General features: G+C 36.7%; 1 protein-coding gene across 4 annotated transcripts in view; it reads left to right on the top strand.

Moving 5' to 3' along the window:
* Positions 1-15,293, top strand: part of kank4 (KN motif and ankyrin repeat domains 4) — a 69,725-nt gene that overhangs the window by 36,668 nt on the left and 17,764 nt on the right. For 3 of the 4 annotated variants that reach the window (XM_017420536.3, XM_017420535.3, XM_025006868.2), the window contains exon 2: positions 14,953-15,026. In XM_017420536.3, coding sequence (XP_017276025.1) covers positions 15,008-15,026 — 19 coding nt within the window. In that variant the 5' untranslated portion in view covers positions 14,953-15,007. Of the gene's footprint in view, positions 1-5,456; positions 5,518-14,952; positions 15,027-15,293 lie in introns of all 4 variants that reach the window. The other variant, XM_017420533.3, reaches the window with a different exon arrangement.

Genomic DNA, 15,293 nt, shown 5'->3' with positions numbered 1-15,293 from the left:
GGGAGCCAGGATGACACGTTGTTCTGCTTGTTGCGGATTGTGGTAATTCTTCCAGGGCTCTGATCAGAATCAGAACCACAGGAACATGCTTTTAGGATGCATAAATGAGGGATCTGGGCAGTTCAATATTAATGGGTAATAAGAAACGCCTGTGAATACAGTATGTGGACAAGAATAGAACTCTGTTTCCCTGTTGTCGTTTCCTTGCATACCAATAAGGAGGCTTCAGCCCACTGCATTCATTTCGCCTTTCTGTCAGCTGACACATTTATATCCTGACTGCCCTTTTATACATAATTAAAAAAGATGGAGAATGACAAAATGACTGAGAAAACGCTTGCCCTATGCAAATGATTTATAGGAGAAATAGAAGCGCTCTATTTTCTTGTATTCTCTTAGTATTTTCACTCTGTTTAATTGCCTGTCCAGTGAACCAAAAAAAAGATGTTATTGATTTCAGTCTGCAACTGTCTGGCATTTGGACCGTTACTGACTTTTTTTTTTTTTTTCTGAACACACGCTGCTCAAGATAATTCAGATTATTTTCACTTGTGCAGCGAGGTGTGTGCCGGGGCTCGCTCTGAGGGCGTCTGTTTCAACGTATAAACAGTCGTTTCCCTGCCTCAAAGCCTTATCAGCAACTGGCCTTCCTCAAGATGTCTGCCAGTCACAGACTAATAACACAAACACCCAGAGGAAACTCCTGGACATGCCTTCATTCTTTTCCTAATATGTTTGTTCTCAGTCATATGTGGAACAGCTATTTGCTTTCACATTTGAATCTTAAAGATTTAAAAAGGCTTTAAATCTTTTTAAGCAATAAAAACTTGCAAAAGGCTGATTTAAAAAGGGTTTGGTCACTTTTTATTGCCTGAAAAAGTGAGAAAGCAAGAATGGTTTTCTCTGTCTGTGTGTGTGTGTGTTCAAGTGGTCTGTGTGGTACCAAAATATCTCCTGAACCACAGGACATTTTTTATTAAAACCAAAAGAAAGTAAACACTGGATGTTTATCTACAAATATTACCCTTTGATCTCAACATGATTTAAGATGGCTGCCACAGTCAACTAACCTTTAACAACACAAAAATAGCCTTTTTGTATTGTGTTTGTGTTTTATAACTTGTTATTTGGCAGCCAAAAATTCTGATTCACCACTTAGTCAACTGTCAAAATGTGAAGAGCAGTGCGTCATTTGATTCCTAAATTATTTTTGGCAAATGTTTGAAAAGTGTTTAGCATGACGGGGAATTTATGTTCCTCCTCAGCCACACTGTCAAAACGTGCATGCTGAGCGTAATTCTTTTCTTTGCGTTTATCTATGTGCTTCCTAAGAAAGAATGAAAAACCAGAGCTGTGAAAGCAAAAAAAAAAAAAAAAAAATAGCTTACATTCTTTTTGTTTGGGTTCAGAGTGTGATATTGACTGCAAGGTCAGCTGAGTGTGTGTGTGTGTGTCTTCAGCTTAATTCTGTGGGTGCTTAAGCAACGACGCATGGCTTTAATTACGCATACATGCAGTTTATACAGCATTTCAAACATGGAAAAAGTGATGTTAGAGATAAACTGAGACAACATATTTTGTAAATTAGTGCTTGATTAATGGCTCCACTGTAACTCGATGAACATATTGACATGTCGAAACAAAGATGTCTTCGTGCAAGACATCAATCCAGTTCAACATGAGGTCAGTTTTACACACACAGAGGTAAAATTTGATATCATAGTAGCTTAAACTCATTTACAACACATTTTGTATCATAACATTAGATTGCACATAAGGTTATTTTCAAAGGTTTGACCAAAACGGCTCCAACTCTTTCCCTGCATTCAACAAAACAAACTTAAATAAATATACTAGGCTCTTGTGTGTAGCTGAAACAAGAAATGCACTGTTTAAAGCTGAAAAAGCCAGAAATGATTGTTTTTGGTTCATTTTAGAAAGAAAACCTTTTATTTTCAGGAGATTTCACACGTGTGTATGGCATAATGTTTCAAAGTCTTGCCAGTTAAAACAATTTGTTTTTTCACACTACCGCCAACTCAGAAACACGCACACACTGAGTGCCGAAAACACATGGACTGTGCTGTGCTGCAAGACTGTAGAATTATAAAACAGCCTGGGTTCTAAAAATGGACCAATAACAGACAAAACAGAACAAATCTGGGAGTCATTTATAACCTGATTAGCTGCAGGATTTACAACAGGATAATGAAACTGGTGGTAATTGATGTTCTGATTGATTGTTATTTTTTTGAGTGGATAAAATGCAGAAATGTGTAGCTGTTGGACCATTTTAGTTAAAACTTATCTCTAAAGAAAAAGAGATGCAGTTTAAATTTCTCACTTGCACACAGCCAGACACATTGAGACAGAATCCTGGGGTGCCAGACTTTGCACAACACAGCCTGTTGTTATTTTAAGATTTTAAGTGTGTTTTTGCAAAATCTGGAGGAGAAAATCTTAATGTAGCATACTCTTTGTTTCTTACATTGGGTCCTATGCATTTTGCAAACCTCTGAAGTCTTTTTGCTTGTTTACATCCAAACTGATATTTGATAAAGACCTGCCATGAAAGCTGTTTTTAAGAGGTTAGGAAGTGATTCTTGACTTTTGAAAGCAGAACTGCATCTGTAACAATTAATGTTTGACATTCAGTTGGTTAATAATAGGACCATCTTTATCGAATCTCATGTTGCCTTTTGATTTAAAGCAGACGCCACATTTTTAAATACTTTTATAATATTGGGAGATTGGTACAATATACATGAGTCCAAAATAAATATTAGCTTAAAAATGTTCATCATTTTCTCATATTTTCATAATTATTCTGTTTTTAGCAAAAATTTTGCTACACAATGTTATTTTTTTAAGTGGCAGGTCAGTAAAAAGTCATTTAAAAAAGACGTCAAAAAGAAAAATCGTTTTTAAATAGTAATTTTTTGTGTATAATTTTTACATAACATTGTACTCTGAATAATCTCATGAATAATCAGCTATTTCTGCTTGTCAATGAATAAATATTGCAAGTAATTTGTAACATGGGAGAGAAAAAAACTGCACATTTCTTCACTTATTTTCTTGGCCATACAGACAAGGTAGCAAGTTCTTTTTTCCTCAAAGTGTTTCTTTTCACAGCAAAGTTGTTTATTCACTTCAAGCAAGTTAATGTAAATGGACCAGATGCACAGTTTTCTGAAACACTGAAATTAATTTGACAACTGGATAGAGAAACGGCTTATGACGGAGGACACTTTGTCCTGCCTTTCACTGTGAATAGTCATCATCCTGAGCAGAATCTTTGTTTTTATTTACATGAATAACTGTCACAAAACCTCATGAACCCATCACCAACAGGGTTAGAGTGAACCCTGTGTTTGTTCATGCTAATTTCATGCTTCCTTTTATGTGCATGTTATCAAAAAATCTATAGTGTCAATCTTTTTTTTGCACGCTATTTGTAAATTTGTAATGTCTCAACTTGAGATAGAAAAAAAGAAGAAAAGACTAGAGAGTAAAGATTAGAGGTCCTAAGGGTCTGAGGTAAGATCTGATCCCACCTGACAAGAGAAGGCTCATGTGATCTGCAGGAGAGGAGCTTAAGCCCCCAAGGCCGCATGACACCCTATTTCAACCCACTGATTTAGATGAAAGGATGTGAGCTGATTCTACAGTGTTGGGGATATTCACACAGAGGGGAGGATTTAGCCACAGAATCTGTAAACCATGTCTCAGTTTATGTCTGGATAAGAATCCTATTGTGAGTCAAATTCTTTAAGTAAAAAAATGGTTTCTTTTAAGTCTTAAGCCATAAAATGGCACAGATGTGTCGTAAATCACTATTTTAAATTGGATTTTTCATTACAGTTATTTTTTATTGTATCAAACAGTGGCCCTGTTCACACCTTCCACTTTATTTCTGTTTTGGGTGATTCGACTGGAAGTGATCCACTCTGAAGTGAGCCAGAGTACCGGTCCACTTCAAGCACTGATCAGAGCAAAGACTGAGGATTTTAACCTTTAAAAACCCACCTTCACACAGCTCTGTTTTTAATTAGGTGAATATAATGTAACATAATGCTGCTCAGACACAGCACAATAATGCTTACAGTGACCACAGTGGGTCCAAAAACAATTAAAGAGAACCCACCAAACTGTGACCTGCTCCACTCTGATTAATAAAATCCTGAGAAAATGGACACTATTATTCATTAACTAAATAAATAAATAAATAAAAGCCAAACCTTTTGAATATTACTGGTTTAATTATTTTAAATGAGTCAGTTACTGAAGCAGACTTTTTTTTTCTTTCTCCTGAGATGTGCAGGTAATAACTACTGCTAGTGTGGGGTCATATCAGTTCAGTAGGAAGTCCTATAATGGGGCTCAGGACAGATTATATTTATTCAGGCCAAAAGTATGCAGATAAAAGGTTGTCTGACTAAAAATGTTTTCAATGGCTTGCATTTGCTTGTATTTGGTGCTATTAGACTGCAACCCTATAGCTAAGGACAGAGTTCAGCAACAGGTCTGAACAAGCCCAAAACTGAAATGTGGCAGATTGGCAGTCATGTGTTAACATCCAAAAACATTCCAGGTCTTAATAGATGTGGCCATCTTTACATGTTGGTGTATATTTTTCACTCGTATGGTCTGATGGTGTTTGATGCTGTGCTGTTCTGCTCACATTTGCTAATAGAACGATTAGCATTGGTGGACTGAGAAATTGGAGCAGGAGCGAGGTAAGAAAGAGGACCTATTTGCCTAAGCAGTTAGCCTATTTAAAGGTACTTAATTATTTACCTTATTTACACTACAGAGCCAACTGAGCTCACTATGGTTTACTCATTAGATGACTTTCTGTTGCTGAGCCAGATTTCACAGAGAAGTATGAATCCGTATGCCTTATCACCGATAATCTGGTGCTTCTGAAAAGAACCCATTTTATTTTTAACCTAGTCATAGTAAAGTGATTTTAATTGCTACAATAATGACTAGAGTGCATGAGTTCAATGTTAGGTAAGCTTGAAAGTACCACATAAGCACTTCGCTACAGTAAACACAAATACAAAGAGTAGGCTACACACACACACACACACACACACACACACAAACACACAAAACAAAAACAGCAAAAAACATTTCAGACTACTTTTCTTTGTCTCTCTTGAGATGATTAGCACTTAAGGAAGGTATTCCTTCCTGTAGTGGCTGCACTCTTGCAGGCAGTGGTGGTTGTTCATCATGTTTTTGTATTTTTATTTATTTTTTTGGTCCTTTCTCTAGCAGCAGGTATGCTGTTAAATCCATCTTGCCGAGAGGGTTGATAGTTTTACCAACTTCAGTGTGTCTTTCCTTTTGTGCCTGTTCTGTTCTCTTTTGCATCATCTGCCAACACGTCCACCATTTCCCACCCTTTCACCCTCCTTTTTGTCTGTTTCTTTTTTTTTCCTCTGCAGACAGGGTCAGTTGCTTTCATAGAAACAGAAAGGACAGGAGGTGACAAGAGCTCTATGGCAGGTGAGAAACAATTTGGCCTCCAAAACTGACTTTTTCTACCGTATTCTCCTACTTTTGTCTTGTTTACTCCTTTATTTTCTGTTTGCCTGTAACATTTGTTTTCTTTTATGAATAATTAGCCCTCCCAATTTCTGGTTTGTTATCTGCCATAATTAAATTTTTCCTCATATGATTTGTTATCTCCGCTCTGATTTTCCTCGTTCCAAGTCTATATTTGCAGAGTAGAACGGGTCAAATGTGGATGCCTGGGATGTGTAAAAACTGGGAGTGCGCATTTGTTTGCACGAAAGCGTAGTGTATCTATCAGTGGAGTTTTTGTGGTGACAGAGTTAACGTTCACCACACAGCTTTGGCTGCTGACACAGCTGCAGGAAATCTCCAGCAATACACAGTACTGCATTCACGCACAGCCAGTCCAGTTAAATGAGCACTGAGCTACTCTGTGGCAATCAGTCTGTTAGCTGCATAGACTGTAGGCATGATTTGTGTTAGTCTACATGTCTATTTGTCTTTGTCTACCAGTGAAAAAAGGCTTAAAGGTTGTGACTGCGCTAAGATCTAAAGATTGTGAATTTATGTGTGGATTTACTCTCAACTATGCTGCTTGCTGTGCAGAATGTGTTGCTAAGTTGAATCAACATTGTTTGGCTGGCTTCTTACTTCGCTGACGTCTGGATAACTCTTTATCACTAAGAGTTATGCATTTGCATACATCTTATTTTATTATTGTCTGACAGGGTTAGGAATTTCTGATTACAGTGCTCCTGTTAGTCTCTTTGTGTTTGCCTCTGTTAGCACAAAATGATAAATTATGAGCAAGAGGATGCACATTTGTTTAAGACTCAAGTCTGTAAGCTGATTTGCAAACAGTGCTTGCATTGTATATCATGAATATGTCATGCACATTTAGTGTTTCTAAAGTCGTTTTTAAACTCTTATGAAATAAACAGTCATATTTTAAAATGGGTGTTAAAAGTAGAGAGCACATAGGTAAATAAATGTGACAAATTTATAATACTTGATTCATTATTTACACAGAAAAAGGTTTTATTAGGATAAATACACATATAAAAAGTTCTAAAATCATGTGTAATGAGTTTATTTTCAACCAGTTCACAGTTTGACACATTGTGAACAAATGAAGGAAATTTAGTACCACGAAGTGCAAATAGCCTGAGAACAGGTGAAGATCATTTCCCCAGCAAGGTGCAAGACTGTGCATGAAGTCAGGAGAAGAAAGCAAAACCCAGAATAATCGTTAAGCAACTAAAAGCTTGTTTTACATTCAATGATATTAGTATTAATGCGGCCGCCCGTCGCACAACACTGATCAATAATGGTGTCAAGACCGTGGGAAGTAGGAGGCGGAAGGTCCCTCATTATCCTTGATAGATGCCAGAGGACATGCAAATACAGAGTTAAAACTGACTAAAAACAGATTTTATTAGTACTGCATTTGTTTAAATTCAAATAAATTAGAAGATTATTGCGTTTTTTGAATCTGTTACAAAAACCAGTAATGTTATTTAATATTGTTGCCTATATTTAATATTATTATATACTTCATATGGGTGTTTAGAGTCATAGCACCCTCAACTGAAAACACATTTCCTTGGCTATGAATGGTGGGCATGGCAGGATTACAAAGCTCCAGCTCTCCAAAATAGTTATTGTGACAAGTCTGAAGTGTGCTAAATTGGCCAGATGGCTGCTCTAAAATGTTATGTGGAAAGATAAGAATACAGTTGAATAATGGTTTAAAGAAATGTCAACTCTAAATAAAGCTCTGCATTCCAGCACAAGAAATATAAAGTAACCAACTGGTGAAGCATAGCTGTGGCAGTGTTATAATCGGTACATTTTTTGATTGGTCTGAGCCAAAATGACTTTTAATCTTTGATTAAAGATGTATTTTCTGATTTCTACCAGTAATTATATATATATATATATATATATATATATATATATATATATATATATATATATATATATATATATATATATATATATATATAAAAAAGATCTAAATTATGTGTGTACTTAATTTTAAAAAATGAAATATATGTCAAGATGCAAGACAACAGCACCAAACACAAAACTGGCTCTTCTAAATAATGGCTAAAGGAAAGTAAAATAAATGTTTGGGAACAGAATGTAGTAACAAAACCAAAAAGGACAACAAGTGAACAGTTAGGAAACCGATGGACATCCGAGAGTTGAAGCTAAACTGTAAGAAGAAGCTAAAACTCCTCCTTGCACATGTGTAGCACTGTTCAACAGTTACAAGAAATGTTTAATTGCTGCTTAGAATGATTACACTACACATATACAACAAAAAAATGAACATTTCTGGTAGTCAGAGATCTGTGACCTTGAGTCACTGTCCACAGAAGAACTATATTTGGCTTTTATTTTAGCCCAGTTGTCATGTTTTATGTATTTTCATCTAATAGTAATGTTTTAGGTCATGTTGTGGTCTATGACAGCACTGTAAGTGACCCAGTTTTATATAAAAACAAACATGTTTTCCCAACTATAATACATTTTTATTTGCATTCTTTTTTAAAGCTGTACTCTCTTTCTCCAGCTTCCATTTCTGACTGTACAACCACAGACTTTTCTGATACTATTGTGTTTTCTCACTTATTTCATAGACCTGATTCCCTTTTGCTTCTCATTTCACTCTGTTATTTCGTCTTACACCTCATTTTCAGCTCTCTAACATCTGCAGCTGCTGACAGAGTCAGATGGCCTGCTGCTAATTAGCTCCATCACCCTCATTAACATCCAAGAGCGGAAGTGGAAATCGTGCTAACGTAGTTCCAGCTAAAGAGGTTTGGATGTGTTCTCTCCTAAATAATAGATAGGTGTGTCACTTCCTTTTTTTACCAATAAAAGCAGGCAGCTGCTTCTCATTTTGGAATATCCTAACAGGGCTGTGTAACGGCAGTGGTCTGCAGAGGAAAGATATTTTTATTTTTGTGTAGAGAGACATAAAGAGGTCAAACAGTAGAGGGACAAAGCAAACAATTGCAGGAAAGGTGTAGTGTTGGAGTTTCTGTCTTTTAAGAAAATTTAAGCAGAGGTGATTAGTCAGATCCACAGGATTGCAAATAAAGTTGAAACTACATCTCTATATTTAACTTGTTACTGTTTAAATTTCCCTTTAAACCCAAAACATTAACTTTTATGCCCTCCATTTTCTTTAATGGCAGGCAGGATGTCAATAGGCTGATTATAAACTAAAGATTGGAATCAGAATCTTAAAATGCACGGTGCATGTTTGCAGCTTAGTGTTTACACAAAACCAAGCAATTAGATATGCTAATTCTTCCTGACCTTTAATGTTTCTTTTTGTACATAAAAACATTATGTAAGAAGTCATTTTCTATCTTAGTTAGAATTTTTTTTCTGCAAATGACTTCTAAGCAGAAAAGAGCTGAATGTAGCAAACTTTTAAATACATGCCAAACATCTGACCATTATAAAGACAATATTTACTTATTATTGTTTTTTTTAGGTTCCAATCACAGGTGGGTATGTAATTAAACTATCCCATCCACCCTATAGGCTGAATTTGAGGTTTTTAAACACGTAAACACAGTTTAATCTGGCCTATAGTAACAAAGTAGTCTGCTCATTATCCTGAGGGATGATTTTGATGTAATTCATTGTTGCTCAAAGACAGATGTTGACTCTGTCATTTTCTCTGTGGAGTTGAGGGACAGATGTTGTTTGGCACAAATGCAGCAATCAGGTCTCTGCTGAATAGAGACTTGATCAGACTGGACATGACTAAATCATACCAGAAAGAAAAACACCAAGAAACTGATATATACTGAGTGTCAAGCTATAAGTGTAAATTGTCTGAAAAGATGTATTTTACTTGGACGGCATTGTGTTTGCGCTATACATAGACAGAGATGGTCTTGGACTGGAGTGGGATGAACCAGACGGTTCTCAAATAGCTTTTGTAGAGCAGAGAGATTGATCTGTTCCTGCAAAGCACACACTCGGAGCTATGTGATATCAGATAATGTCTCCCAGTTTTGTCTTTATCTTCTGGAAGCTAACAGCATCAGCCATTTGATCTGGTTCAGTAATCATAAACTTCGTTGTCCCAGCTGTCATGTCAGTTGATTTTTCTCATTTTCCTCAGGTCATAGCACAGGAGTGTCTCCATTCTGGGGTTGTTCATTATGCAAAGAAGGTACTCTCACCAGCAACTCACTTCGTTGAGCTAATTGAGCCATCAGCTGTGCCCCTTACTCACAGGTGTCATAGAGAATGTTTTTGCATTACAACTCCACTATCTCTGCCAAGCTTGATCTGGCAAATCATGAACTCGTCCTAATAATACTATTACAATAAAGGTTGGTTGTCTACCAAACGGAAAGCCAGTAGTTATATTCTGAGAGACTTCAAGATGGCTGTAGGCATGATAGTGAACTCAACAATCTTCAGTATCTAAAGTATGAGTAACATTCAGAAATATGTGAAAGATAAAGAATTTAAAACTCTGCAAATGAGTCCATTTTAATTACTTAAAATTTAATTTTTAAAAATTACTAATTTTGCCAGAATAATTTAGAAATTACTCTGGCAATCTTGGCACAGCAGACGTTGAGCAGATGGATTTGGTATCTTGTAAATATGTGCCTTTATCTGGATCTATGTGTTTGTCTGCACATGGCTTGAATTTGTTTGCTAAGAGTTGGCATATTAGGCTGGACAGTCCTGCTTACTTTCTCAGGGTTGTATGAGTATCAACAGAGATAACTAGTCCCATGTCAGGGAGGCCATGATAACAGCCAGGGACCTGCGTTCTTGTTGCTCTCTTTCATCTGCAGCTGCTTGCAGTTCCTTACTTCCTTTTTCACGCCACTGATGAACACTCAGGTTTAAAGCTGCAGCCTGTGTACAATACTTAATTTAAGAAAATCTAATGCATTCATGTGAATTTATGAAACTGATGTTTAAAAAGACGAGAAAGGGCATCTGGAAGAGCTCTGTATGGATGAGATACAAGTACAGCTGCCACTCCCTCCTCTGCCTCATTTTCGCCGCTTTCTTCTCCCGTCCGCCCACCTCTTGTCCCCTGCTTGCTCTCTCCAGTCTTATTTCCTGTTGGTCTGTCTTCTCTCCAGTCCTGCTCTGTGTCAGTGTATCCGACTAATTCAATCTCCAGTACACAGGCACTCCAATGTAATGACCCATGACATTCAATTAATGCTTCTTGGTGAGTTAGGTCAGCAGTAATTTTGTGTGTGTAAAAGTGTGCTTGTCTAATGTGTGTGTGTGAATCCCTGAGGAGCCGTTGTGTGCACAATTTGTAAAGGATGTTAACATTTTAACCTCATTTTATACACCTCTTTAATGCATCTGAATCAGGTTTGACCAAAAACAAACTTGAATGTTTAGTACTTAAGAATTTTTTTTAGCATTTGGTTAAATTTCTGCATGTATTTTTTCTTCCTTCGAAAAAACTGCAAAATGCAACTTTATTGGAATGGTCGAAGTTTCTTGGTAGTAATCTATGAAAGCACCTCGCTGTCACTGAGAGCTTATTTACAGGACTGTCATTACTCTTGTCTTATGGTCCTCACATTACCGATGTCGTCGCCTCTCACCCAGCTGTCACACTTATTGGATTGGTGCTGAAAGATTGAGGTACGTCCTCTAAGAGTGCGTGTGTGAGACATGGAGTGAATTTCCTGTTCAAACACAGCGACTCCGTCAAAAACACACACTCTATCATGATGCTATACTACCACTGTTAGAGCACACAAACAAGTACTCACAAAGATAGTGCCTGAAAAAGTGCTGACACATGCAACACAGTTTTGTTTACACATAACCGTAGCTGCCTTTTAGGTTTGGGTAACCTGCTGCAAATGCTTTCAATATGGATTAGTACACCCTTTTTGAGCTTTCAGCTTGTAGCTATTATGACTGCAATCTAGTCAGGATTCAGTCATTTGTGTCAACAGAACCTTTCAAACATTTAATTACCAGCCTACTCTTGATAATCTACTAGTCAGTGTACTATTACTGCAACATTTATCATTGTCAAGCAATTGTTCAAAGGTACCCTGCTGAGTATTATTTTGTTGTTGCTTTGAGACTTTCTTTGCATTGCATGCAAAAATTTATATGTATAAAAAATAATATTAAGAAGGGATTCTTCAAAGGGTCCATCTTTTTCTCATTTACAGGTTCATCCATTGTTCACCCATTCACACACTGATTTCTATTATATATTTTACACACTAGATTTATGTCACTCATACAGGTGCTGGTCATAAAATTAGAATATCATGAAAAAGTAGATTGATTTCAGCACCTGGACATCAATAAGCTTATTGGAGCAGTTAGGGGTTCAATGTCTTGCTTAAGGACACTTCGGCCTGACTGCAGGGTCTGGGAACCCAACACTCGAACCTCTGATTGGTACATGACCTGCCTACCACTTACTGCTGTACCCACTTAGTGCAGGAAGGTCTGGGGTTCAAATGTTGGTTAGGGTTTTTCTGTGAGGCGTTTGTACGTTTTCCTTGTGCATGCATGGGTCTTGTTTCCTCACACAGTAGAAAATAATGCATGTTAGGTTAAGTGGGCATTCTAAATGGCCCTTCACTGTGAGCGTGTGTGTGCATGGTCATGTGTCTCTGTTAGCCCTGCAACGGACCGACAACCTGTTCATGGTGTAACCCCACCTCTTGTTCCCTGACTGCTGGGAAAGGCCCCCACAGCCCTGAACAGAATTAAGTGGGTACTGAAAATGGATGGAAACTTGCCTCCTTTTGGTATCTGCAAAAGTATTTCAAGGCGATGTCGTCAAAAAGAAAGTGCTGGACTGTTTCAGGTTGTTTAAAAAAACGTACTGGATGTTGGAAAAATCAGCCGTTGATGAAAATCTTGGGCTTTGTAACTCACAAACCTTTCACATATTTTAAAATAAATCATTTACACCACTGGATCTAAACCAAAATATAAATGACTCATCAGAGAATTTTTCTGCAAGTTCAAGTCATTGATTATTAATTTTTTCTTTTCTGTTTTGACTCATTTTTGAATTGTTTATTCCCTCTGGTCATCTCCATCTTTTGCTTTAAAATCTGTGTTTTCCCTTCCTCCTTTTTTAGCTTTTATCTTTTGACTTTCTTCATTTCTCTCTTTCCTGTCTCTTTGTCTTTTAAGTAATGATCTAATTAAAGATGCCTGCCCACTGTTAATGTTTGCCAGTCGGGTCACCCTGTGCTTCACTCAGCAATGACTACAGCGCTGTTTTTCTCCCAAATCGTCTAATTAAGTCTTAAGGACAGCGGGATGATTGCAGTCGCATTAAACATGAAGAGCAGTCAGGAAATACCTGTGCTCCTGAGTCCTGGAACGCACAGAAGTAGCAGATTGAGGAATGGCTGCCATGGTAGCAAGACGATGTCAGATCTCATCAGTCACATGATTTGTTTGTGGGTGTGTCTGTCTCTCCTTGTGTGTGTTTATCTGTTCATCTGTAACAGAGACAACAGTTCTGCCTCAGGTCACCTATTTTTTTTTTTTCATTAATAAGACTCAATCTGTGAAGACTGGACAGAGGCCAAATAGTGCTTGTCACATTTCCTGTTAAGGTCCCAGGGTGAACTGTCTGTCATTTTGATTGATTACATTGCCAGCTCATATAATGCTTACCTTGCAGTATGTCACCACTCAGCACTGCACAACACAGCTTTCTTCTTGGCAAGGAATGTGCACTTACTTCAAATTATTGTAGATAATCCAAAGCCTGTGTGGTAGAAACACACAAGTGTCCTGAAATGTGCTCCGGTGAATGTAATTTTGCTCTTGAAGTTGGTGAGAGGAGAGGCTCTGTCATATGAAGACATATACTGGTGGCTTTTGGAAATATACTTTGATGCAGGATCAACTGAAAACCTGATTAGATACTAGATGAAATATCTGAACTGCTAGAAAAAATGCAAGTATTTTTGTGACTCAGTTGTCAGTCGATAGAGGTACATTTTTTCTTGCTTTTTTTACATCAAAGGGGTATTTTCTGTTTCCCTGAAAGACTTTTATCTTCTCTGAGTATCAAAATGTTGTCATTATGAAAAAAAATGACTGTAATAAAAAAAAAATACCACCAAGGTAAAAGGAAATAGTATAGTGATTCAATCAGGTTTATTATTTGCAGTATCAGGTAACACAAAGTAATAGACAATGACAATGCATAAAAACAGGATTAAAACAAAACTCATCTTTGGTATTTCTGTTGTATTCTAATATATGTATAGATATTCTACTGAATCAAATTCAGCAAATTAACAAAGTTCTCACAGTAATTTCTACCTGACATAATGGAGACTAAACTCCAGCCTTATTTAAACCAGAGCTCCAGGGATTCTAACACTGTCATCTAAGATTTTCTTTTTTTTCCTGTGACACAAATTTGAACAGAAAAAATGTTGTTTGCCTGCTTCCAATTTTTTTTTTTTTTAAGAACTAATATTTGGATTTAAGGAATTACGTGCTCATTTTAAATGGATTTGAACTTTGCAGCTCATTCAGAGATTGGCACATTGCTTGAGTTTTTATTGTTATGAGTTAGAGCTTTACTTAAGCCTTTAAAAGTTTTGACTCCACTTTCTGAATTCCTTTCCTTTTGCCTTACTTCTACCCTGCAGTTTCAAGCTTTGGTTTCTTGGCTCTTTCATTTGAAACAATGGAACAATGCCAAGGACTGGTTTTGTTAAATTAAATTAGACTACTGGACAAACTTGCACTTTGCATTTTAGATATGACAGTAATATTTACATTTTTATTACCTAACAATCTTATTAGATTTATTGAGACCGTACAAAACTGAGCTGTTTATTAATCTGTAAATCTGATTAAAAAATACTAATTTCTTAGTTGCCAAAAAGCCTAAGTTTGAAAAGTTGAATTGTCATCCACTTAGTATGCTGTAACCTCCTGGACTGCTTGCTGTACTTCAGCAAATTGAGGAGGTCTGCATGTTTATTGAGCATGATGTCAGATTGACAGACTTACCCAGAACTGCTGGACAGGACCCAGGCTGAAGTTGACATTTGCATAAATTTGAAACTAAGCTGTCTTAGTTTCCATTTGCTTCCATGCAAATATAAATCGTTATTGATAAATTTTGAGTATTATTTGACCTGCATTAAATTGTGAATAACTATCGTAAGTTAGCCTGTTTAAAATATTGATATTCTTTTTACCATCATCCACAAAAAAGCAGAAATATAGTCATACTTATCATTTACAAGTGTTGGATCAAATAATTCATTTTTTTCTATTGCAGTTATTAAAATTTTAAAAATGACTTAAAAAAAAAACACTTCAAGCAAAACATTTTCTGGGACCAATGTTTTCACATGTTTTCTCACATGACTTTTGTTCTGTTTTATCCAGGCTGCCAGCTTTGACTGTACAAAACACAAGTAGATGACTGAGAACTCTGCATCTCATGATGGACAAGAAAAGTGGTGAGTGCCACGAAGCTTGCGGTTAAACAAACAATGCCCTTGTTTCTAACATGTGTTGCTTTTCACATCCTATTTCCCTAACTGTAATACCCGTAATTAGTCATGCCAAATTCTATTTTTGTTCATTATACAGCCATTATCCAGCACAAAAGGTAAAACATTTAGCTTGATTATTGTGTATGTGCCTAACAGCAGCCAAGGGCTTATTTCCTTCAGGTGATAAACGCCCCCTGTCTCATACTGTATGCATAAGCTGGCACAACATGA

This window comes from Kryptolebias marmoratus, linkage group LG24 (genome assembly GCF_001649575.2).
Source record: "Kryptolebias marmoratus isolate JLee-2015 linkage group LG24, ASM164957v2, whole genome shotgun sequence".
In the NCBI taxonomy this organism is placed as follows: Eukaryota; Metazoa; Chordata; class Actinopteri; order Cyprinodontiformes; family Rivulidae; genus Kryptolebias; species Kryptolebias marmoratus.
Note: the sequence above shows the minus strand (reverse complement) of the source record. Positions and strands in the feature narration are given on the sequence as shown.